This window comes from Nerophis ophidion, linkage group LG23, assembly GCF_033978795.1.
Source record: "Nerophis ophidion isolate RoL-2023_Sa linkage group LG23, RoL_Noph_v1.0, whole genome shotgun sequence".
Classification (NCBI taxonomy): domain Eukaryota; kingdom Metazoa; phylum Chordata; class Actinopteri; order Syngnathiformes; family Syngnathidae; genus Nerophis; species Nerophis ophidion.
This window is the reverse complement of record NC_084633.1, coordinates 4,177,263-4,202,985: the sequence shown is the minus strand read 5'-3', so window position 1 is coordinate 4,202,985 and position 25,723 is coordinate 4,177,263. Positions and strand designations below refer to the sequence as shown.

General features: G+C 38.9%; 1 protein-coding gene across 1 annotated transcript; it reads right to left on the bottom strand.

Moving 5' to 3' along the window:
• Positions 1-557: 557 nt before the first annotated feature.
• wipi2 (WD repeat domain, phosphoinositide interacting 2) lies at positions 558-24,262 on the bottom strand. Its single transcript, XM_061884180.1, has 12 exons — positions 24,021-24,262; positions 21,336-21,418; positions 18,996-19,165; positions 18,787-18,883; positions 15,088-15,185; positions 12,493-12,585; positions 12,321-12,391; positions 12,132-12,245; positions 11,874-12,038; positions 10,535-10,642; positions 8,855-8,952; positions 558-1,573 (listed from the first exon to the last, which is right to left on the bottom strand). The coding sequence occupies exons 1-12, from the start codon at positions 24,092-24,094 to the stop codon at positions 1,461-1,463; spliced, it is 1,284 nt and encodes a 427-aa protein (XP_061740164.1). The 5' UTR covers positions 24,095-24,262; the 3' UTR covers positions 558-1,460.
• Between the last annotated feature and the right edge of the window lie 1,461 nt (positions 24,263-25,723).

Here is a 25,723-nt window from a genome sequence, read left to right as displayed (position 1 = left end):
CCACTGATTGGCACAGCCTCAGGAAGCATTAAAGTTAAAGTTAAAGTACCAATGATTGTCACACACACACTAGATGTGGCGAAATTATTCTCTGCATTTGACCCATCACCCTTGATCACCCCCTTGGGAGGTGGGAGGCGCAGTGGGTCATTTATGGTGATTTAACCCCCAATTTCAACCCTTAATGCTGAGTGCCAAGCAGGGAGGTAATGGGTCCCATTTTTATAATCTTTGGTATCACTCGGCCGGGGTTTGAACTCACAACCTACCAATCTCAGGGCGGACACTCTAACCACTAGGCCACTGACTGTCAGATGTTGGATTAAAAAAGGGTAAAAGTAACTAAAGGATGCTATTTCATGTCTAAAACGCTGAAAAACATATTTAAAAGGTCATAAACAGTCTTTTTAATGCTGATAAAAATTTACAGCAATAAAAGAGGGATTACGGATAGAATTTAAGAGTAGTCAGTGTCTAGATGGTATAGCAGTGTAGATTTACTGAACATAGGATTGTGCTAAAACTTCAGTAGGAACAAATACCAGTTATGTCATTCATACATCAACAATTAACTTTATTTTCCATGTAGTCTCAAATGAACGTTTCACATTTTTATACAAAATCATTAGAAAACGCCCGACACTCCCCTGCTGATCCTTGCTAAGTGGCTTCAAGTCCCCAAAAAGGAATCCCAAACATATCATCGATGACCGGCGGATGTATTATGGTGGAGAACCATACCTGGTTGCCATAGTAACAAATGTACAGACGAGATCGCTGCGGTTCTAAGCTGAACCTACGTGATAGAAGGGTGCTCATGTCAACGTCTTCAGTGTATCAAGTACCACGGCTTCGCTTTTAAGCGTGACACGGCGTAGAGTGGAACAACATCGACTGGTGACCAATGATCACCAGGGACGGGCGGAAGCAGGGCTTAAGGAGGTCAAACAAATAACGTAAAATAACTCTGCCTCACGTTAAAAGCGTTCATTTTGTAAGCGCGCAAAGCGAGAGTTCTCCTTACATTAAAAGCAAATGAAAATAGATTTTATGAAGCCAATGTGGAGCGGTTTCAAACATGAAACCACAATAGGGCAAAGAGGCACTTACACAATCTTTTTACACTCTGTGTGCGTGTGTGTGTGTGTGTGCGTGTGGGCTACATTTCTACTTTGATCCAAAGTCCAACACGCACACACTTTTTGTTTCAGCGGTTGGCACACGAACATGCAAAGCGTCAGTTTTTAAATCAAGGAAGGGAGCACAGGAAAGAGGGGAGGAAGGCCCAAAATGGAGGTGTGTGTATTTATGTGACTAACAGCACGGATCACAACAGAGAGGCTGTGGTGTGTTCAAAAAAACAAAAAAAAAACAACACACCTTCCCTCTCTGATCCCCGCCCCTGGTTTATAGCAGCGCCAGAGGAGCCCTCTGATAGGCGGGCGCGGCCGTCCGCTTGGTCAGTCAGTTTCCAGGATGAGCGGAGGCTGCTCGTTCTCCTCCTCCAGGCGGAAGTTGCTGAGGTCTTCGTCAAGCCCCGCCCCTCCCACCGCGCCTTGCTCTTCGCAGTAACCTGAGGCAAAAAGGGTTCAAAGCACAATTGTAGTAACTCATGTTCAAAGGAATATGATGTACATCAATTCTCCCGTCCAAAGGCAAAACCTAGTAACTCACTTCTAGCTGATTTTGAGAAAACAAAGGAAAACCAATCTATCTTGATGCTGTCTTACAAAGATCTACAAAGTCATCAAACATATAGATGTTTTCTTGAGCTTTCATTTTCTTGCCGATTGAGCCATGGATTGAATCTGCTCTCATGAACGTGTGCCCTTTCTCCAGATATTTTATCACAATCTTGGGTGGGCCCCATTCTGCGTTTGCACATCGGGCAAGAGCCGTGTACAGCGTCCAGTTTTTATTTCGACCTCCACAGTTATCTGCCCAAAAGAGTATGCAAGGGGAAGAATCAAGAACAATACATTTAACGTCCTGGGCCAATCTTCCAAATATCCCCTCGTACCATAATATCACATAATCAGGTTGACCGTCGGCCCCCATTTGTGCAAATGTCTCATTAAAGACAATAAAGCGACTGACAAAGAAGCTCCGATTGGTCCCATGAGATACCAGGTTTTTCTGTTGTATCTACGCGGTTATGTGGTAGTTGCTAGGTCCTGCCATGCGCGTAACAGCTTACTTACGGAACAAATTACAATATCGCATACACTAATGTAAAGCATATCACCTAGGAACTCCAAAATTATTATCAGCTCAGTTTTGACCAAAATTGAGTTACTGGGTTTTGCCTTTGGACGGGAGAATATATGCCAAGTGCACAAAACATCAACATCTTAGCTTTGTGATCAAGCTGACAAAGCAAATTAATCTAACCCCTCTAGTTGCTAAATGATTTGGACTAGGGCTGCACTAGAGATGTTCTTTAAAATGTAATATCGGAGATTATCGGTAATGGTTTCAACCTCCCAATTTTCCCGAGAGACGACCTAATTTCAGTGCCCCTCCCGAAAATATCCCGGGGCAACTATTCTCCCGATTTCCAACCAGACAACATTATTGGGGGAGTGCCTTAAAGGTTTTTTGTTTTTTTCTTCTTCATAAAGAAATACAATCATGTGTGCTTACGGACTGTATCCCTGCAGACTGTATTGATCTATATTGATATATAATGTATATATTGTGTTTTTTATGTTGATTTAATAATAATTTAAAAAAAAACATTCCTCTAAAACACGTCGTCACATCCGCTTTTCCTCCATACAAACAGCGTGTCGGCCCAGTCACATAATATATTCAGCTCTTACACACACAAGTGAATGCAAAGCATACTTAATCAACAGCCATAAAGGTCACACTGAGGGTGGCCGTATAAACAACTTTAACACTGTTACAAATATGCGCCACACTTTGAACCCATACCAAACAAGAATGACAAACCCATCTAGGGAGAACATCCGCACCGTAACACAACAGATACCCAGAACCCCTTGCAGCACTAACTCTTCCAGGGAACTACAATACAGATGGCCTCCCATCTCCCGAATTCGGAGGTCTAAAGGTTGGCAAGTATGCTCTAGTATACTCTGGGCTGAAGGTGTGCATTCTTTGTCTTTGTAGCTGTTGTTTTGAGGCATGTTTAAAAATATATATATTTAATGCACTTTGTGAAAGTCAAAGTATAGTATTTCCCATAGTTGTAGTGGGTAGTAGGATTATCTCAGGGAGAACATGTCCCAAATTCCAAACTGCTGTTTTGAGGCATGTTAAAGGGGCTGCGGAGCTAGCACTGAGCGATGGGACGGAGAGGCTTCGCGGTGTCTTGGCTGGGTGAGCAGGTGTCGGACACCTCAGTCTTCTTGGACGTATCTTCGCTCATCCATGCGGACTGGACACTGGCCGAGAGTTGGTTGGCGGCCGAGTTGGTTGCTTTGTTGGGTCTGCTCCTGTCTCTGGCCATAATCTCTCCACCCCAGCGGACGATGGCGTGGAACACCGCAGAGGCCACCACAGTGTATATGTTTCTTTTACTTTTTATTCATAGCTGTATGTAGAAGTGGTTGGTTGTATCCGCTGCTTTAATGTCTTTCATGTCCTTTGCGTTCTTTGATGTTTCCCTCTTACACACATGTGAGAGGGATGTGTACTATGGCTATGAGTTGTTGTTATTTTTTTCCCTTGGCCTCAGTCTGGACCCCCTCTCCAGGGCCCAGGCTTAGACCGATTTTTTTATTTTAATCTTGTATTTTTTTCTCCCATTCCCCCCCACTTGTTTACCTCTATCTCACCTTTTTTGTAAGGGGCGCTGGAAGCCGGCAGACTCGTCAGCGATCCTGTTCTGTCTCCCTGTAATGTTTGTCTGATCTTGAATGGGATTGTGCTGAAAATTGTAATTTTCCTGAAGGAATAAATAAAGTACTATCTAATCTAATCTAAAAGAAATAATGCACTTTGTGACTTCAATAATATATGTGGCAGTGCCATGTTGGCACTTTTTTCCATAACTGGAGTGGAAGTTCTCTTATTTTGGAAAACCTTGTTTTTGATTGATTGATTGATTGATTAATTGAAACTTTTATTAATAGATTGCACAGAACAGTACATATTCCGTACACTTGACTACACCCGAATGAGTTTTTCAACTTGTTTAAGTCGGGGTCCACGTTAATCAATTCATGGTAAAGTTACATTGTTTAATGCATCCAGCGGGGCATCACAACAAAATTAGGCATAATAATGTGTTAATTCCACGACTGTATATATTGGCATCGGTTGATATCGGAATCGGTAATTAAGAGTTGGAAAATATCGCAAATATCGGCAAAAAAGCCATATCGGAAATCTCTAGGCTGCAACATTTTAAGAAAAAACCTTACTTTGACTTCTCTCTCCAAAATTGCGATTTGATTTGCTTTTTAAAAAATATTTTATACATTTGAATGCATAAAACTGCAAAAATAGCGGGTGAATGAAGACATGCTACTTTCAGTCAACATATTATAATCTCAAGGTGCCACAAAGAACAATATGCAATACATTCCATCCATTCATTTTCTACTGCTTATTCCCTTTTGGGGTTGCGGGGGGCGCTGGTGCCTATCTCAGCTACAACCGGGCGGCAGATGGGGTACACCCTGGACAAGTCTCCACCTCATCGCAGGGCCAACACAGATAGACAGACAACATTTGCACCCACATTCACACACTAGGTCCAATTTAGTGTTGCCAATCAACCTATCCCCAGGTGCTTGTCTTTGGAGGTGAGGGAGGAAGCCGGAGTACCCGAGAAGAACCCAACCAGTCACGGGGAGAACATGTAAACTCCACACAGAAAGATCCCGAGCCCGGGATTGAACCCAGGACTACTCAGGACCTTCGTATTGTGAGGCAGACACACTACCCCCCTTCCACCGTGCTGCCACAATATGCAATAATTGACTTCCAAAAATATTTGTCTTTCTGCAGACAGACTCAGAGCGTTGGTCTACATCACATGTGACAAACTCAAGGCCCGGGGGCCAGATCCGGCCCGACACCTCATTTAACGTGGCCAGCAAAAGCATGGGAATAATGTGGATACTTCTTTTTTCTTACTAAATGTTTTCATTGTTTCCATTTTGACAGAAAAAACATTTATTTAACACGGGAAATGTCATATGTTTTAAACTTTAATATATATACAAATATTCAATTGTTATTGGTGTGAACTTTAGAGCACCTCGACATTCGATTCCGATTCTTGCAGTGAGGATTTGATTCATAACCGATACTCGATTCAACACGATTCTCGAGTCAAACTGATTTTTACAATGTACTATCTGTGTTGGCCCTGTGATGAGGTGGCGACTTGCCCAAGGTGTAACGCGCCTTCCGCCTGAATGCAGCTGAGATAGGCTCCAGCACCCCCCGCGAGCCCAAAAGGGACAAGTGGTAAAAAATGGATGGATGGATAATAATGAATTATGTTGTTAAACGTGTAATTTTATTATTTAATCATCAAAGTATTACAATATTAAATTAGTTATTTAATTAATAATTTCATAACTTATTTAATTATTTCACAATTTAAATAATTATTTAAAATATTGATTATGGTAAATGGGTTATACTTATACAACGCTTTTCTACCTTCAAGGTACTCAAAGCGCTTTGACACTATTTCCATATTCACACATACATTCACACACTGATGGCGGGAGCTGCCATGCAAGGCCCTAACCACGACCCATCAGGAGCAAGGGTGAAGTGTCTCACTCAAGGACACAACGAACGTGACGAGATTGGTATTAAGTGGGGATTGAACCAGGAACCCTCAGGTTGCTGTCACGGCCGCTCTCCCAAACGCGCCACGTCGTCCCCAATTATCATCATCTATCATATAACGTATGATAGTTTGTGAAAATAATAATAAATACTTGTTACCTTGACTTACTATTTCAAAGCAAATTATCCATCAATTTGTACGTACAAAAATCAAATAACCAAATACTTAGGCAATAATATGATGAGGCGATTATGTACCCCGCCTTCCCCCCGAATGCAGCTGAGATAGACTCCAGCACCCCTCGACCCTGAAATGGACAAGCAGCAGAAAATGGATGGATGGACTATACTTTTATATTCTTAGATTCTCTGTTACAAGCGGCCCTCTGAGGGCAGCCTTGACAGCGATGTGGCCCATTGATGAAAACAAGTTTGACACTCCTGGACTACATCATGCTCTTAAACTGAAAAAATAACAGATACAAACTAAACAGTGTCTATAATGTAATCATAATATAAAATTACAAAACAAGTGACGATTTAAGAGTACACAAACTTTTATTTCTCATTATTGTAGAATTGTTTACCATTGTATTATAATTGTAAGGTGAATAACTTAGTCCTAAATAAACAAACGACAAATAAAATGGACTCATTTCTGTAAGCAAAAATTTTACCTAAATAGATATTGAACATTTAAAGTGCATTATTTTTCCCAGTTGGGAAAATGAGGTCGGACATTGTCTTTTTGTTCATTGCTATCACGTGATCACAACAACATTTTTGCTCTTTCGTTTGTGTTGATGGGTTAATATTGCCCATTTGATTTGCTGCTGAAATATGACCACAACGGAACATTTGGCTCTATAATCGGATGTGTTACTTGGCAGCTCTTCTTACTGGCGAGTCGTGAGGCTCTCTGTGCTGTGAACGTGTTGGTGGTGGCGCCCCGCTCTCGTCTAAGCCGAGACAAAGATTATGAATGACTGAAAAGAGGGTCTATAGTGAGTGAACGCTTCATTTATTCATTGATTTTGTGTCCTGCCTGCAGGCAGAAAGCAGGGCAAAGCATTTTGGGGAGGCCCAGCCATCCATGTCACTTACTGCACGCAGAACACTACTCGTCACTGCTTAGCGTGTGCGCCTTTTGACAAGTTTTGTCCATTTCGCTAACTTAATATGAGTCCCAAAAAGAGAACAGACTATCAGGGAAAGAAGGAGAGAATCGCTGTGGAGTTGGAAAAAAAAGTCTATTTGTGAGGAGTACATTAATGGCGTTCACAAGTATGGAAGAATCGATGAGGCGGGCTCCGTACCGCGGCAAGTTTTAATTGTGATGAGATCGGACTTTTTCTGGAAAAAGATGCCAAAGCAGACTTATAAATAAATGATAAATGGGTTGTACTTGTATAGCGCTTTTCTACCTTCAAGGTACTCAAAGCGCTTTGACACTACTTCCACATTTACCCATTCACACACTGATGGAGGGAGCTGCCATGCAAGGCGCCAACCAGCACCCATCAGGAGCAAGGGTGAAGTGTCTTGCTCAGGACACAACGGACGTGACGAGGTTGGTTCTAGGTGGGATTTGAACCAGTCACCCTCGGGTTGCGCACGGCCACTCTCCCACTGCGCCACGCCGTCCCTATCTCATTTAATACATTTTGTAAGGAGAAATGTGTTTTATTATACGAACTTTTTGATTTAGGAACCCTGTTTAACAACCATTTAAGCTCACAAAGCGTTGATTCACTGCATTGAACTAATAATATTTTGTTTCCACTTAAACAGTTACACATTTCGTTATATAGATAGATAGATAGATAGATAGATAGATAGATAGAGATAGATAGATAGTACTTTATTGATAATTTGAAGAAATTAAGCAAATAAAGTCAAATTTAATCTGTTCCAGAGACAAAGTGTCATCTTCATTACACTTTTGTTATTAGTTGTAAGTGTAAAACCAAAAAATTAATTCAGATTGTTGATATGGAGCAAGAGCAGGAAGATGTCACATAGTGGGGTTTTAAATGTACTACTGGAAGGCGTGTGTAGTATAAAACCGTGTATAATACACAAGTACTTAAAAATGAATTGGTGTATGGAACTAAAACTATTCAATTAAGTTTAGTCCTCATTATTGTATAGAGTAGCCCGACCTTTACTGTTTTGTATTTCCTCTTATCATCTCATATTTCCTGACTTGCATGGATTTAAGCACACCTTTGAGGAAAATTGAGAGAAAAAATTGAATATTTCTGTTAACACGAAGTGCTGCCACGCAAATGACTCAAGAACATTTACAAAATCAAGACTACATTAACTGCGATTAGGTGGATTTTTTCACTATATTTGACCTTTAGATTTATTCTCATCTACCAATTTCTTTCGGCTGTCTTTTTGACACTTACATGTCCCATGTAATGTACCACATCATTTTTAAGGTTGTTTTAGCAGATTATTTACTAACATTATTATAATTGAAAATGTAATGAACAATTCTAAAACATGCGTGCAAACAACTCCAATTTGGCAACTCTATCCCGTAGCCATGTTATATAATTCCGGTGTTATGACATCTGTTCACAATCCTTCACATCAATACAAAACCATCTCGCTGGTTAGGAACTAATGGTGTTCACGTTGTAATCATCTAAATATGATTAGCAGCAAAGTACAAAGCCGTCAAATTTGTGGCTCGGAGAGAGAACGGAGGCAACAATAAGTAAGCTAGATAGATGGCTCGCGAACTAGCAATCGTATGTCGCTAAGACGAGTGTTCAACACATTTTTTGTAGAGTATATTTTTATTAATATTTCATTGAATTGGTATTTTGGCGCAAACATTCATGTTTAAAAGTGCGTATTTCTGAATTTTCGCAGACATTCTACATGCCCTGCCCTTTTATGTTTCACACACCCCCATAAAAACACACAAACACCATAAAATAATAGAGTAATTTTTCTAATACATTTTTGTTGAACTTTAAATTATCCCCCTTTGGGGATATATGCGTCACTGTTCTTAGTAATATTTTTAAAATTGTAAGCTGCTCCTGACCTTGTAACATACCTTTAGTAACAGCAGCACTGTAGGTTTGGGCCACAAGCGGGCGATCATGTGACCCTTGCTCCAAGATCTCATTGGATGGTTCTGCACTGCCGTCTAACCTGAGGTCAACAGGAGAGGGGGTTCAGTTACACTACTGTCAGTACAACAATAGAATAACCAACAAATGAATACTGAATACGACATAATCCATCAAAACACTGCATTATTATCTTTGCAAATGCAGTTTTTGCAAAGCCTTTTGACACACATGATCATCTGTGTGTGCTGTTTTCCTGTTTTATTGTCTAATGACAGTAAGGCTTTGTACTACAACTCCAATGAAAAATACACGTCTGATGTTATGAATACAATTTATAGTATACCTATATCTTTAGACAACACCATGATCCTCAAGATATTAAGTGTTTCAATGTCCACGTACGTCTAGCTAACTACAGGTGGTCTTCCTTATATGATGTTTCATGGTTACGAACACACTCCCATAAATTATTAATATTATTCAAAAAGAAAAAGAAAAAGAAAACTAAGCCCCGGCTGACAATTAATAAATTCAAATAATCAAACGATAAATTTAAATTAACTAATCGATAAATTGCCATAACTATATCTTTGTCTCAGCATGTGGAGGCAAGACAACTGGCTTAAACACACACAAGATACACAGACTCGCTAGTTGTGACTTGCTAGTCAGAGGCATTGCAAAGTAACAAAAATTAAGAGGAAAGCGAAAAGACCCGGAAATATTTTGGCTTCAAATCGAATGACAAAAATTTGCCCATCAACACGGACACATTTGTTAGAAAGTGATGGCAACAAAAAAAAAAAAGACAGCAAATAAACCCAGCTGACCCAGTTTTTCCAATTGGGGGAAAAAATTGCAATATTTATTTAAGTGCAATTTTGCTAACAGATATTGAGAATCCAATTTATGTTTGTTTGTTTTCTTATTTATGATGGTAAAAAATGTTGACATTCCATTTACACAGATAAATTAACAATGAGAAATAAAGGTTTATTATGTTTGAAACGGTTACTTGCATTATTAGTATTACATGTTATGATTACATCAGTGCCTAATTTAGTCTGACAATAAAGCAGGGACTGTATTGTTTATCGGCAATATTTTGTGGGACAATATAGCGTCCAGTAAATTCTATTATCTGGCCAATGCATAAAGAGAACAGGCTGAAAGAACATGTACGCAGAGTTATAGGTAAGCGGAGTAATATAAAATTATAATCACGGCACTGATGAAGGACAACATAATTTAGTTATTTTTTTAATGACTTTTTTAACTGGAACCTCGATTCAGCCCCTCCCCCCCAAGCATGAGGCAAATATTTCTGGTGGAGTGCATCAAAGAAAAGGAAAGTGAAATGTGAACTATCATTAGAAATGGTGAAATGCTTGGTGAACAAATCAATATTTCGCCAAATCATCATTTTTGAACATAATTCTCTACCTCGGATCGGCCCATTCAGTATGCAAGACAACCGAATGGACAAAAGCAAGGTGATGTTGTTATGGTAATCAATCTTTTTTTTACTGTAATTCATATGTCCTCTGTGTGGTCTATAAACAATGCAACTAAAAACTGGCCAAACATCACAGTTTAGACACACAATTATTTTGTAACCAGAAAAACACCTGTACAACGTTTTGTGTGTGCGCGCGTGTTACCTGTGCTGCTTCATGAGTGTGCATTCTCCTCCTTCTTGTGGGTCCAAGTTGTAGAGATACAAGTAGCCTTCAGCTGCTGCAACTAACAACCTGGGAATCTTCTGAATCCTGTTCACAAAACCAAAAAAAACAAAAACAAGTCTGGTAGTATATGCCTCATAAACTACACTATTTACAATATCTGTCATGTTGACGAAAACTCTACTTTCTTTCTATTGGCTCTAATGCTGTGTGCAATTCTATTTTCAATTAAATGAAATTGAATTTACGCCACAATTATCACAAATGAAAAATGAAACAAAACTAATTTTAATTACATTTCCATAGTCCTTGTTACACACATACTGGATTTAAAGGAATTCCAGATTAGTGCACATCTTGCCAGAACATGGGCTCCAATTTGAGAGAAACCTGGAACTGTCTAAATCTGTCAACAGTGAGAAGCCGCTTCTAAGATTCTAATCATAACCACCCTGGCGGAAAATAAATTAAGTTATTTTCACGTATCATTATCAATGGAGGACTAGAACACACGCAAACCGAAATAAACGATACGAGAAGCTAACCGCTATAGCTTCAAACCCATCAGACTGTATAATGCATATGTTCCTTCTTGACTGCACTTAAATGTAGAATATATGTAGAATATATTTATAAATTCATATATTATGTATATAATATGTTATATATTATTTATTATTATTATTGTCTATTGTGAGCGAACTGTGGTGCTGAATTTCACCCAGGGATCAATAAAGTACTTTCTATTCTATTCTATTCTATTCTGAAGTTGGAGTGATCGATTCAGATCTCGATACTATTGATGCCTGTCATAGTACCAGTATATAAACAATACTTAAGTGATTTGATCTATATTTTTCTTCTTTTATTATTACAAAAACATATTTGGTGGTTTTGGTTATTGTGTACAAAGTCAGGGATTAAGTCTGTAGATACAGGAAGGCTTTGAGGGTAAAACCCAAATAATTAGGAAGGTAGCCAACAAAAGTTTTTGCTTTTGTTTACCTACTGTGCACTTCAGACTTTATTTTGTTGAAAAAATTGTATGTAACATTCAGTACCACACATTTAATAAATCATCTGATTTACAACCATACTAGCAAATTCTACATTTAATAAGATAAATAATATAAAAATGCGTTTACTTTGGTTGATTGCTATATAACACTTTCAGTTCTATAACCTGTTATCAGTATTGGATCGGGACTTGAAATCAGATTGGATCCGAGGCCAAAAATGTGTACTGGGACATCCCTATTTAAATATACTGAATGACTGTATATATTTTAGTAAAAATGTATGACATGAGAACACTTACATTGCTAAAGAGCAGATGTTCTTATGTCCACAGAAGGGCAGGCGTACTGTAGCAAAGGCTCGCCCCTGAGTGAACATCTCTGTAACCTGGGAAGGCAAGTATGTGGTGGAAGCCATCAGCACCTTGCCTAGGTACCCTCCCCATGTGGTGGGCTCCTCTGCTGGCCTACACATATAAACAATGGTTAGATTTGTGCTGTATCAGATCCCTTACCAAAAAAATGATATATCTGCTTATTATATAGGTCAGCTCACTTACACATACTTCTCCTTCTGTGTTTCAAGTTTAAAGATGTGAACTGTTTCTGTGTTACTGGAGGCTGACAGATATAAGCCCTCCATGCTGAAGGCCAAGGAGCAAATGCTCACACACCTACGATTAAAACAGCAGGGAATGTAAACACGCAGACACAGAATGAGAGTTTGTGTTGCGGTTCCGTCGCATCACCTCTTCACTCCTCGTCGAAACTCAAAGAGTTTCTGTCCTTCTGGGATGGAGAAAACGCGGATGACTGTGCCCTGGATTGACGGGAAGAGTTGAAGACAACGCAAAGGGACTGTATTTAGTCAGGCGGGCTAACAGAAATTACAGCGGAGGCCCTCATTAATGTCCTGTATACCTTCTCTGAAGCTGTGGCTAGTTTAGTTCCACTGGCATCAAAAGCAAGAGCTGCTAATGGGCTGTCGTGGGCTGGAATCATGTTCGCGGCTCGCTGCAACACACGCACACACACACACAAGTGAGGGCTGTGCTTACATCAGAGCAAGAGTTATGGTAGGCCCAGTCACACCGCGCTATATTTTCCCTTTATTAGAATGTAATTACCCTACTGACCCAAGTATAAGACCAGTTTTAGTAGAGATGGGTAATTTTCAATACCAACAAATAAACTGACTCAAAAAATTCCCCGTCATAAGTCAAGTAAGGGTCAACTTTTACAAAAATGTGCTGGCTTGATGCTAATACACATTGGCTGTGCTATTGACATGCTAATAATTAGCATTTGCGATTTTACATGGCGATTTCAACACCTCTAAATTTGGTAATGAAAACTACAACTAAATGCACGTTACCATGTAACAGCTGGTGCATAATAAGTACAATACTTACAGTACGGGTCTCATAAACAATTGTTTATCATATGAATCGCAATTCTTATGCATAATGATTCTTAATCATTCCAATAAAATAAATAATCGATTATAATAAATACACAGTGGGGCAAAAAAGTATTTAGTCAGCCAACGATTGTGCAAGTTCTCCCACTTAAAATGATGACAGAGGTCTGTAATTTTCATCATAGGTACACTTCAACTGTGAGAGACAGAATGTGAAAAAAATTCAAGGAATTCACATTGTAGGACTTTTAAAGAATTTATTTGTAAATTATGGTGGAAAATAAGTATTTGGTCAACCATTCAAAGCTCTCACTGATGGAAGGAGGTTTTGGCTCAAAATCTCACGATACATAGCCCCATTCATTCTTTCCTTAACACGGATCAATCGTCCTGTCACCTTAGCAGAAAAACAGCCCCAATGCATGATGTTTCCACCCCCATGCTTCACAGTAGGTATGGTGTTCTTGGGATGCAAGAATACCGAGTTGCATCCCATTTTTGTTTTTTACATTCTGTCTCTCACAGTTGAAGTGTACCTATGATGAAAATTACAGACCTCTATCATCATTTTAAGTGGGAGAATTTGAACAATCTGTGGCTGACTAAATACTTTTTTGCCCCACTGTGTCAATATATCTTTTGGGGTTTTACTAAAATCTGCCCTGTCCAGCCCATCCATCCATCTATCCTCCTCCACTCCTCAAAAGTCAGGTTGTGGGGGCAACAGCCTAAGCAGAGAAGCTAGACTTCACTCTCCCTAGCTACTCCGTCCAGCTCTTCCTGGAGAATCCCGAGGCGTTCCTATGCCAGCTGGAAGACAGTCTCTCCACTGTGTTCTGGGTCTTCCCCGTGGCCTCCTATCGGTCGGACGTGCCCTAAGTACCTCCCCAGGGAGGCGTTCTGGGGTCATTCCGATCAGATGCCCGAACAACCTCATCTGGCTCCTCTTGATGTGGAGGAGCAGCGGCTTTTCTCTGAGCTCCTTCCGGATGACAGAGATTCCTACCATATCTCTAAGAAAGAGCCCTGCCAACCGATAAAGAAAACTAATTCTGGCCGCTTATACCCGTGATCTTGTCCTTTCGGTCATAACCCAAAGCTCATGACCACAGGTGAAGACAGGGACTTAGATTGACCGGTAAATTGAGAGTTTTGCCTTTCGGCTTAGCTCCTTTTTCACCACAATGGACCGAACCAGGGTCCACATCACTACAGCCACTTTTGTAAATGATAGAATAATGGTAGAATTTTATCAAACAAAACCAGTTTTATTTTAAGTAATATAGAAATTAATCAGAGCTTTTTATCTATCTAATGGAGAAATGTAGTTAATCATAAAACAGGCACCCAATGTTATTAAAAGGTATTGACTTTGAATTGAGAATCGTTTTGAATTAATGAATTGGTAACTAACTTACGGTATTAACACTTTTAGGATGCAACAAAATAAAATTAAAAACGCACCATAAACTATACACTACTGCCATCTAACGTCCTAGACTTACAACTGTAATTACATCTTAATGTTATACTTGCAAATTATCATATGATTACAATAAAACAAGATTTAACAACTTGACAGCAGGTATCGTAGTTAGCTCAGTTTTGTTTAAATGTTGCAATAAAACATTTGTTTTACTATCAAGAAACAATTAATATTCATGATCACACACAAAACTACTGGAAATGTATAATGTTGAGTACCAGTATCGATTCACAGGTACAGGGAAGTGGTACTGTATTGCAGGTATGCTGCCAGCATGTCAGCAAACAACAGAGGTGTTATAATGATTTAAAAATGCTGACCAATGAAGCATCAAACAACTGTAGAGTAGTTAAAACATATACATTTTATGTAATGTAATAATATAATATATATTCACCATTGGAATCTGCCTGTTGTTATTTCACTGTTACTGAAACATTTTAAAAGTGTAAAAAACGAACTTCAAAAAGTAAAGCTGTCTTATGTTTGGGTCAATACATGAATACATACAACTGATAGGCTAACTAGTTAATGTATGGTCTGTGTGACAAAACACGAGTTAGATAAAGTGAAGTCTTTATACAAAAGGTGTGTTGTCGTGTTTACTCACCAGGTTGACTGTATCAAACACTTGGACTTCTCCAATCATGGCACTGCCAGGATATGCCAGGTAGCAGTTGTCATTGCTAATGGATAGGGCACACAATCCTGCAGGCAGAAGACGCAAAAATACAAAATAATTAAGTTATTAAAAAGCAATCATTTCCTGTGTATATTGTGTAATTTTATGAGATAGTGTTACTAATGTTGCAGCCCAAGGAGTAAGGCTGGGCAGTATGGCTGAAAACTGTATTACGAGTAAATGACCTCCCTTTGATTATAATCCCCTCAGCTTTCAAGGCAGAAAGGAAAGAAAATGTCAACACGACGACGATCATGGTAAACACTTAAACAATCAATGTAAACAAAATTCTAAAAGCACAATAGCCACTGAAAGGACAGATGCACTTTTTTTAAATCATTTTGCCTTTTGTTTACAATCATTATGAAAGACATGACGACAGATGGATTTCTTTTAATGCATTCTAAATAACACGTTAATAAAAGTCCGCTTACAGCAAATCCAATGGGAACTCCACTAATCCGCTCATAAAAATCTGATAAATAACGATTCAATAAGCTCCAAGAATACTCAATTTACATTTTGTGACTTGTATAACGAAGTAATAGTGATATTCTTATTATAAACGCTAATTCAGACAAACTACTTAGAGCGACGCAGTGGTCACTTCTGGGTGGGCCTATGTTTACATCACCGACTGATCCGCAACTTCCTCACTTCTTTGCTCCATATAAACTTATTATAGATCATAAATCATCATCAAGAAATGTGAGTAGGTATTCCGACAAGTTAGGACACTTTGAGCCATATAGGACCACGGACCGGCGAGAACGACACTAAAAGCGCTTGTTTCCCGCAGCTCCCCCACCCTGTTTCTGAGAGAGGATTATGAGACATTTTTCATCTAAATGGGAATATATGAGCATCCTAGCAGTTGGCATCCTAATGACAGCAGACCTTATACAGTAAGTGGTGTTTTATTATGTTGGTTGGCTCTCATAAAGTCTGCAGTAAGCAGAAATCAGTAATGAAGAAAAAAAAAAAGAAAAAGTGATGCGTTTTTTAAATCAATGCACCTCGTTTGCTAAAAATGATGAAAATACGTAAATACTAAGTGTTATTATAAATGTGCTTGTTACTCCATTACAAATATACTTACATCATTTATATACATACAACCTCAATGAAAGTGTTTAGATGTTTTTTAGGGGCCCTATAAGCAGAATTGAACAACTCCCATAAGCTCCATTGCAAGCGAACTTTTGATTGCATTTATTCAATATCCAGAATTCCTTTTTTTTTTAATCCATCTGTCGTTACGTCTTTCATGATGATTGTGAACGATAGGCAAAATTCCGAAAAAAGTGTAGCTCCCCTTTAACAATAACCTCTTTAAATTAAGGTTAAAAAGGAATATGTAAAAAATGTTTAATTAAGTGTAACAAAATAGTGGAAAGTGTGAAAATCTACACAGAGAAACCTGAGAACTATTTTTGCACGCATACTGCTAAGAAGCTACGTGGTCTGTGTAACATTTAATTTGGTCTGTTAATCTTATTTAACCATGAAAATGAATTTATGTTATGCAGGAATTGTCATTTAAACATTATTGGACCACAATATTATTTTAAAGTAGCACATTTGTTATTTTTTAGTTATTATTTTAGATTTTTTTAAGTCCAACACTTTAGTTCCTACCTGTCGTTTCCGTACATCCAAATAGGGAATAAACAAGAGCTAAAAATAAAAGTTGAATGTGGCAAAGGTCTACGTTCCGTTGGAAAACACCTGGTGACTTTTCCTGTTTTGTACATAATTTATTCTCTGTAGCACTCATTTTTAGGTTTTCTTCTCACACCAAGCAGACAGTCAAAGAGACGGCGAAGTTGTGCAACCAAACTTGATAGTTGATCCTGTTACGCGATTTGCGTGTGCCTTTCATTGCTTACTGATCACTTCCTGTTTTGCTAGGTTACAGACCAGACCACGAGTGCCTTTGTTCATTCAACCAACCATGCCTCATTCTTTCCAGTTTTATCTACCGCCCCTCCAAAAAAATGTTTTAAATAATAATACAATTATATATATATATATATATATATATATATATATATATATATATATATATATATATATATATATATATATATATATATATATATATACATATATATATATATATACACATGTATGTACACATACATACACACAATATATATTGCATGTTTTATCATATCCGTCCATCCATCCATTTTCTACCGCTTATTCCCTTTGGGGTCGCAGGGGGTGCTGGTGCCTAATATATATATATTTGGGCTGCGAATCTTTGGGGGTCCCAAGATTCGATTCAATATTGATTCTTGGGGTCACAATTCGATTATAAATAGATTTTTTCGATTCAACGCGATTCTCAATTCAAAAACGATATTTTTCCGATTCAAAACGATTCTGTATTCATTCAATACATACGATTTTAGCAGGATCTACCCCAGTCTGCTGACATGCTAGCAGAGTAGTAGATTTTTTTTTTAAAAAGCTTTTAAATCCAATGTTTTATCAACTGATTGCAATAATGTAAAGTTGTTTTAACTACCAAACAAACCAAAAATATGACTTATTTTATCTTTGTAAAAACATTGGACACAGTGTGTCGTCCAGCTTATGAGATGCGATGCAAGTGACACTATTTTTTTTTTTTTTTTTTTTTTTATAAATGTCTAATAATAATGTCAATGAGGGATTTTTAATCACTGCTATGCTGAAATCAACTATCAACTAATATTGATACTGTTGTTGATAATATTCATTTTTGTTTCACTACTTTTGTTTTTTTCTGGTTTGTTCTGTGTCGTGTTTGTGTCTCCTCAATTGCTCTGTTTATTGCAGTTCTGAGTGTTGCTGGGTCAGGTTTGGTTTTGGAATTGGATTGCATTGTTATGGTATTGCTGTGTATTGTTTTGTTGGATTGATGAAAGAAAAAAAAAATCGATTTTTGAAAAATGAGAATCGATTTTGAATCGTACAACGTGAGAATCGCGATTCAAATTCGAATCGATTTTTTCCCACACCCCTAATATATATACATACATACTGTATATATGTATACTAATATATATATATATATATATATATATGTACATATACACACACACATATATGTGTGCATGTAAATATATACATACATACACACAATATATATTGCATGTTTATATATATATATACACCTGTACACACAATATATATATTGCATGTTTTAGCTGAGAAAGGCACCAGCGCCCCCCGCGACCCCAAGGGGAATAAGCGGTAGGAAATGGATGGATGTTTTATCATACTGCGCACGCACGCACGCACGCACACACACACACACACACACACACTATATATATATTGCATTTTTTTATCAAAGACAGTTGTATTGAGATTGTTCGTGTGTCCATCTCGATATATTTTGATATTTAATTTAATGTTATTAATTAAATTAAGATTAACATCCATCCATCCATCCATTTTCTACCGCTTATTCCCTTTCGGGGTCGCGGGGGGCGCTGGCGCCTATCTCAGCTACAATCGGGCGGAAGGCGGGGTACACCCTGGACAAGTCGCCACCTCATCGCAGGGCCAACACAGATTAACATTAAATTAATTAATTCTACCAAAGAGCACATTTTGGCTTGTCGATAATACCACCTGAAGGGTTGGGTGGAGTCTCTCGGATTGTATGCAGCACTTTCATGTCTCGAATATTGTGAATGTAAAGTGACTCCTCCAGACAAACTATCAGCCTCTGTAGGGGAAAACACAACATAAGAAGTGACTTTTACCTTACAAATATTACAAAACACAGTTTTAATTCAAATAACCAAGCTGAGAAGTGAGGAATACTTAATTTTCCTCACCTGTCTGTTGAGTTTAACAGCCAGTATTGTGTTGGAGTAAGAGTAGTTGCAGATTTCGGTTCCCTTCTTGAAGTGACAGACTTTAAGTTTCCTCGGAGCCTTAAGGCTGACGATGGCCACCAGACTACTGGAGAACAGACGCTCCACAATACACACATCCTCTGTGTCTGCTGCAGGACACAAACCCACAGACTCTTATCAGGTTTCACCCTATTCTTTTGTTAATGGATTGAATTAGGCTGTCCACTCTAAGGCCTCGTTTACACTATGCTGAATGAGGCTATCCAGGTTAAATCACACCTTTCCATATTCGTGTCCACACACAACAATGCCATCGTTTAAGACGCCCTACCCCCTCCGTCCGCCGGCACAACGAGACCGAGCATGCATGCACGGTAAAAACACGCATGTCATAGTCATCTCCAGTGTAGATTTGTGTACAAGTTCATAAATGTAACTTATTTGAACAATATCCAGTGTTGTAAATCCCGTGTGCTGTGGGGCTCTACTGTAGTAAATCACATCTGAGCCATCATAAATTAATCAAATCTTTATTAAACACGTAAACAATGTGATAAAGAACATTTTAAATCAATCAAACGAGGGATCGAGATATCTGGTCAGGACACTCCTCACTCTTTTGCCTTCACCTTCATTGTCCATTCGTTTTTGGTGACTTTTTATACTCTGGACCTTGACGTCGAGTCAGCGAAATACGTGGCGGACAATAATTGATACAGTCTGCTTTGACAGTCCTAATGCATTCGCTTTTTTTCGTAGTTAGTTTTCCTTCGACGGCCAGGTAATGCAAAGCACACGCTACCTTTTTTACCACATCTATGAGAGTCCGCATTCTTGTTGACTCTCTTTCGACGAATGGACAGAGTTTTTCGTGCATTAGAAAGTTCTCTTGCCGTCTGAGAAGTGTTGCATCCGAAATAGCTACAATTGCTTTCTCTTAAGGAATTCATGTGTGATTTCCAGAAGCGTCTGTAAATGTAGAAGAAGGAGAAACACGGGCATTTCTGGTTGACTCGCCTTCATATTTCCAGCAGTTAGCTCCGAGCTACGAAAACGCTTTATTATGAAGCTGGCTGTGGTGTGTTCTTAAACGACTTAGTTTAGACATGGCCTAAGCCGGATAACCCCTTAAATGAATAATTATTTAGCCTAAGCCCTGTTTCAGCCACACTAAACCAGCGTTTAAGGTTCCCCTCCTCAGACACATTTGTTACACGGGTAAGTGCGCCGTGTATTTCTTGGATCTACGGCTCTTAGCTTTGTATGGAGTCATTGATCATTTACAAAGTGAGTTCGGAGAGGAAGTAACGCTAGAAAGACCACGCTCCACACCGGAAGTGACATCAGAAAGAACGCGCTACAGCCAACTTCATAATAAAGCGGTTTCGTAATTTGGAGCTATCCACTGGAAATATGGAGGCAAGTCATTCAGACATGCCCGTGTTTCTCATTCTTCTACATGTTCAGACGCTTGTGGATATCACACATGAATACCTTAAGAGAAAGCGATTTCAGTTTTTTTGGATGAAACACTTCTCAGATGCCAAGAGAACTTTCGAATGCTCAAAAGACTTTGTCCATTTGTCGAAGGAGAGTCAACGAGAATGCGGACTGCCGTGGATGTGATGAAAAAGGTAGGCTTTGTATTACTTGGCCGTCGAGGGAAAACTAATTAAGAAAAACAGCGGATGCATTTGGACTGGCAAAGCAGACAGTATCAGTTATTGTCCGCCATGTAGGTGAAGGCAAAAGAGTGAAGACTGTCCTGACCGGATATCTAGAATCCCTCGTTTGATTGATGTAAAATGTTCTTCATCACATTTTGTACGTGTCTAATAAAGAGTTGATTAATTTATAATGTCTAAAATGTTATTCACTACAATAGGGCCCCACAGCACACTGGATTCCAGTTAATTGAACTACCACAACACTGGATATTGTTCAGATAAGTTAAATTTAAGAACTTGCACACAAAGCAACACAAGAAGTGACTATGACGTGCGCATTTTTCTGCGCATGCGTATTAGTTTGCGGTGCGCCTGCTGACGTAGGGGGTCTTAAAAGACCATTGTGTGTGTGTGGACAAGGATAAGGTTAGGTGTGATTTACCCTGGTTAACTTACCCTTAGTGTAATCGGGGCCTTAGATTTGGTTGCATGACTGTTGATGGTGCGTAATAGAGGAAGCCAGATGCTTAAGGAAGTGCAGACTAAATATAACACTAAGTTGTGATATAATTAACTCAGATCAAGCAGCTGTACTGTATATAAGACAAAGGTTAATAGGCAAAATGATCACGTACAAAGAGGTAATACTCACTACATTCGTATATCTGCTCCAATTTGTCCACAGACGACAGAGAGAAAAACTTGTATCCCGATTTTGTGCCAACAGCTAAGGACCTTTTAAAACAACACAAAACAAACTTTAGAAGCATAAATTTAAAAAACATTTATTGTCTCAAACTAGTGTAACAACAACGTAAGCTTGAGACTCAGGTTATAATGTAATCCCATGATTAAAGCACCCAGAATTCCCCCATTAATTACTATAATGTACGTTTTGTTATAACAACGGCACTCTAAGCTACAATGTGTGTTGGATGACATTTCGTTATTATACCTTATCTCAGGGGTGTTAAACATACGGCCCGTGGGCCGAATCAGGCCCGCCAACAGGTTTTATTCGGCCCGCCTGATGAGTTCGCCAAGTATTCAAATTAGTTGCATTTTTTTTTTTTTTTTTTTATGAAAGAAACTGCTGTTCTAAATGTGTCTACTGGATGTCACAATAGCAATTCTGTTATGACCCACAAGAGGTACAAAGTAAAGCGTGTAAACTTAAAACCTGCCGTTTTGTGTCTTCCGCTTCAAACACATCGTTATTTGGCAACCTTACTCCACAATAATGTCTTTGTGTGGGTTTTAAGAATAGACGGTAATAGCTTGTGTACTCGGATAATCAACTTTTTGTCTTGAAAATCAACTTTTACCTTGAAAATAATTTTTGTATTGAAAATCAACTTTTATCATTACAAGATGCCTCGTTGTCGTCATTTTTCGATAATAATAACATTGATAATAATAATAGATGGATAGAACGTTTTTCTATACACCCAAAACGCTTCGGAATATCAGAGCCATTAGAGGCGGGACATGGACCAAACCGGTGAAATATGGTGTCTACCAGAGGATTTTAGGATTACCGCCACGACAGGCACCGAGTCAGGTATGAAAATATAGAGAGAAAACTTAACCCTTTCGGATAGTTTTACCTCCGATTCTTACGGTTTGTTGAGTTAGCTCTGGATTGATACGTGGACATGACAAAGGAAGTATTTGATACCTCGAAGAGTTCACATGTTGTTTTTTGTCCAATCCCAGAAAGACTGTGACTTAAAGGCCTACAGAAATTAGATTTTCTTATTTAAACAAGGATAGCAGGTCCATTCTATGTATCATACTTGATAATTTCGCGATATTGCCAAATTTTTGCTGAAAGAATTTAGTAGAGAACATCGACGATAAAGTTCGCAACTTTAGGTCACTAATAAAAAAGCCTTGCCTTTACCGGAAGTCACAGACGATGACGTCACTAGGATAAGGGGTCCTCACACCCTCAAATTGTTTTTAATGGGAGCCTCCAGCAGAAAGAGCTATATCCGACCAAGAAAACGACAATTTCCCCATTAATTTGAGCGTGGATGAGAGATTCGTGAATGAGGATATTGAGAGTAAAGGACTAGGAAAAAAAGAAAAAAAAAAGGCGATTGCACTTGTTATAACACACATTTACTATGATAATTCTGGAAAATCCCTTATCTGCCTATTGTGTTAGTGTTTAAGAGAGACTAAATTGTACCTAAAGTCGGAGGGATGTGGCTACGGGTACGTGTGTTGACTCAGAGTCTCTGTGGCTGATGTCACCGGTAAGAGCAAACTTATTACCACAATTTTCTCACCGAAAACTGATGGTTGACATTTGGTCGGGATCCATGTTCGCTTGACCGCTCTGATCCAAAGTAAAGCTTTGCCTTCGGGAATTTTGAACAAGGAAACACCGACTGTGTTTGTGTGGCTAAAGGCTAAAAGCTCCCACCTCCATCTTTCTACTTTGACTTCTCCATTATTAATTGAACAAATTACAAAAGATCCAGCAACACAGATGTCCAGAATGCTGTTTAATTGCGCGATGAAAAGAGAAGACTTTTAGCCGCAAATAGTGGCATCACGCGTACGCGTCATCATTCCACGACGTTTTCAACAATAAACTCCGCGGGAAATTTAAAATTGCGATTTAGTAAACTAAACCGGCTGTATTGGCATGTGTTGCAATGTTAATATTTCATCATTGATGTATAAACTATCAGACTGCATGGTCGGTAGTGGTGGATTTCAGTAGGCCTTTAAAGTTTAATCCTGGCTTTGTAGATAAACTGAGACCAGGTCTAAACTCACTGAGTTTTTGAAACTGCACCAATTTCCTCGGAATTTTCATCTAACTTGAATTGTTTTTTCCAGAGGAATATTTGTGATTTGTATGTTTTTACAATGTGCGTGTTCTATTTTTGGCCAAAGTAAAAGAAAGTAAACAACCTGCAATTGTCTTTATTTTGAAGTTATCATGCCATGATTTGACCATTCCGGTCCACTTGGGAATGGATTTTCCTCCATGCGGCCCCTGAGCTAAAATGAGTTTGACACCTTATCTGATACATGTGGCTATAGTTAGCATAGCATCATGTTAGCCTAATATCTAGCTGCTATTGACTGACAATATAAAGTAGTTGTTAGAATAATATAACTGACAATACCCGTGTAGTAGCTTCGGTATAACGAGAAAACACACCCAAAATGTGGCGAATAAAGTGGTGTCAGCCTGTCAAACGGGCAGAAAAGGCCTCAAAATGTAAGCTAACACTCGCTAGCATGCCAGCCCAGGCCATCGGAGCAGCGCGGAGCTCTCTACCCGGCCCAGCCCTCCACCCGCACGGCTGTGTCTTACGTATTGTCCTGGTTGAAGTTGGCGAAGAGGAGCTGGCTGCCGCCAGCATCCCCGCTCTGACTGGCCAAGTTCATGAGCCCGGCACCATCGAGTTAGCAATCTCCGGGGTCAAACTGGCGCAGCCGGGCCGATAAAGGTAACGTGTTGCGGCCAAACGTGTGGTGGAGGTTCAGGGTCCCATTGCTAACGTTGCTAATGCTGGCAAGATTGTTGTTGTTTTTCATAGAGGGGGTTGCTGCTTCACGCTTCTGCGCATGCTCCAAGAACGAAGCGTGGGGCGGTTTAAAGAGACAGGCACACATTTCTGACACGCTTTATGAGTACAGTGCAATGCTATATAAGGAATAGTAATAATAATAATGATAATAATAATAATTAGGGCTGCGAATCTTTGGGTGTCCCACGATTCGATTCAATATCGATTCTTGGGGTCGCGATTCGCAGTAAGTCGGACCAGTTTCCAGTGAGGGTTGGACTCAGCTAAGGCTGCACTTTGTCACAGATTCTGTTCATAACTTTTATGGACATAATTTGTAGGCGCAGTCAAGGCGTTGAGGGGTTCTGGTTTGGTGGCTTAGGTCTCTGCTTTTTGCAGATGATGTGGTCCTGATGGCTTCATCTGGCCCGCGACCCGACCTCGCATAAGCGAAAGAAGATGGATGGGGTCGCGATTCGATTATATACCGATTTTTTTTCGATTCAACGCGATTTTCGATTAAAAAACGATATATTTCCGATTGAAAACGTTTCTCTATTCATTCAATACATAGGATTTCAGCAGGATCTACCCCAGTCTGCTGACATGCTAGCAGAGTAGTAGATTAAAAAAAAAAGCTTTTATAATTGTAAAGGACAATGTTTTATCAACTGATTGCAATAAATATGACCTATTTTATCTTTGTGAAAACATTGGACACAGTGTGTTGTCAAGCTTATGAGATGCGATGCAAGTGTAAGCCACTGTGACACTATTTTTATTTTTTTTTCTTTTTTATAAATGTCTAAAGATAATGTCAATGAGGGATTTTTAATCCCTGCTATGCTGAAATTATAACTAATATTGATACTGTTGTTGATAATATTAATTTTTGTTTCACTACTTTTGTTTTTTTCTGTGTTGTGTTTGCGTCTCTTCTCAATTGCTCTGTTTATTGCAGTTCTGAGTGTTCCTGGGTCAGGTTTGGTTTTGGAATTGGATTGCACTGTTATGGTATTGCTGTGTATTGGTTTGTTGGATTGATAAAAAAAAAAAAAAAAAAAGAGAATCGATTCTGAATCGCACAACGTGAGAATCGCGATTCGTATTCGAATCGATTTTTCCCACACCCCTAATAATAATAGTAATAATTCATTTTAGCATACAAAATCTGTGCGAAAAATGAGACAAAATCAAACTCGGAAGATAAATTTAGACAACGTGATGCAACAACGTCACCAGCTTTCAAAACAATAAAAACATCTCAGTTGAGCAACCATGCTTTATTACTTCTGAGGAATATGTTTATTTTTTGCATGATTGAAAACAATATGCTCCAATATTGTTTATTTTAATCCATGCCCTTTGTAGTCGTGCCAACTCCAATATTTATTTCAGCCTTCATCTTTTATGTTTCAATGAGTGAAACAAGAAATGCCATTCATCCATCCATTTACTACCGCTTATTCCCTTTGGGGTCGCGGGGGGCGCTGGTGCCTATCTCAGC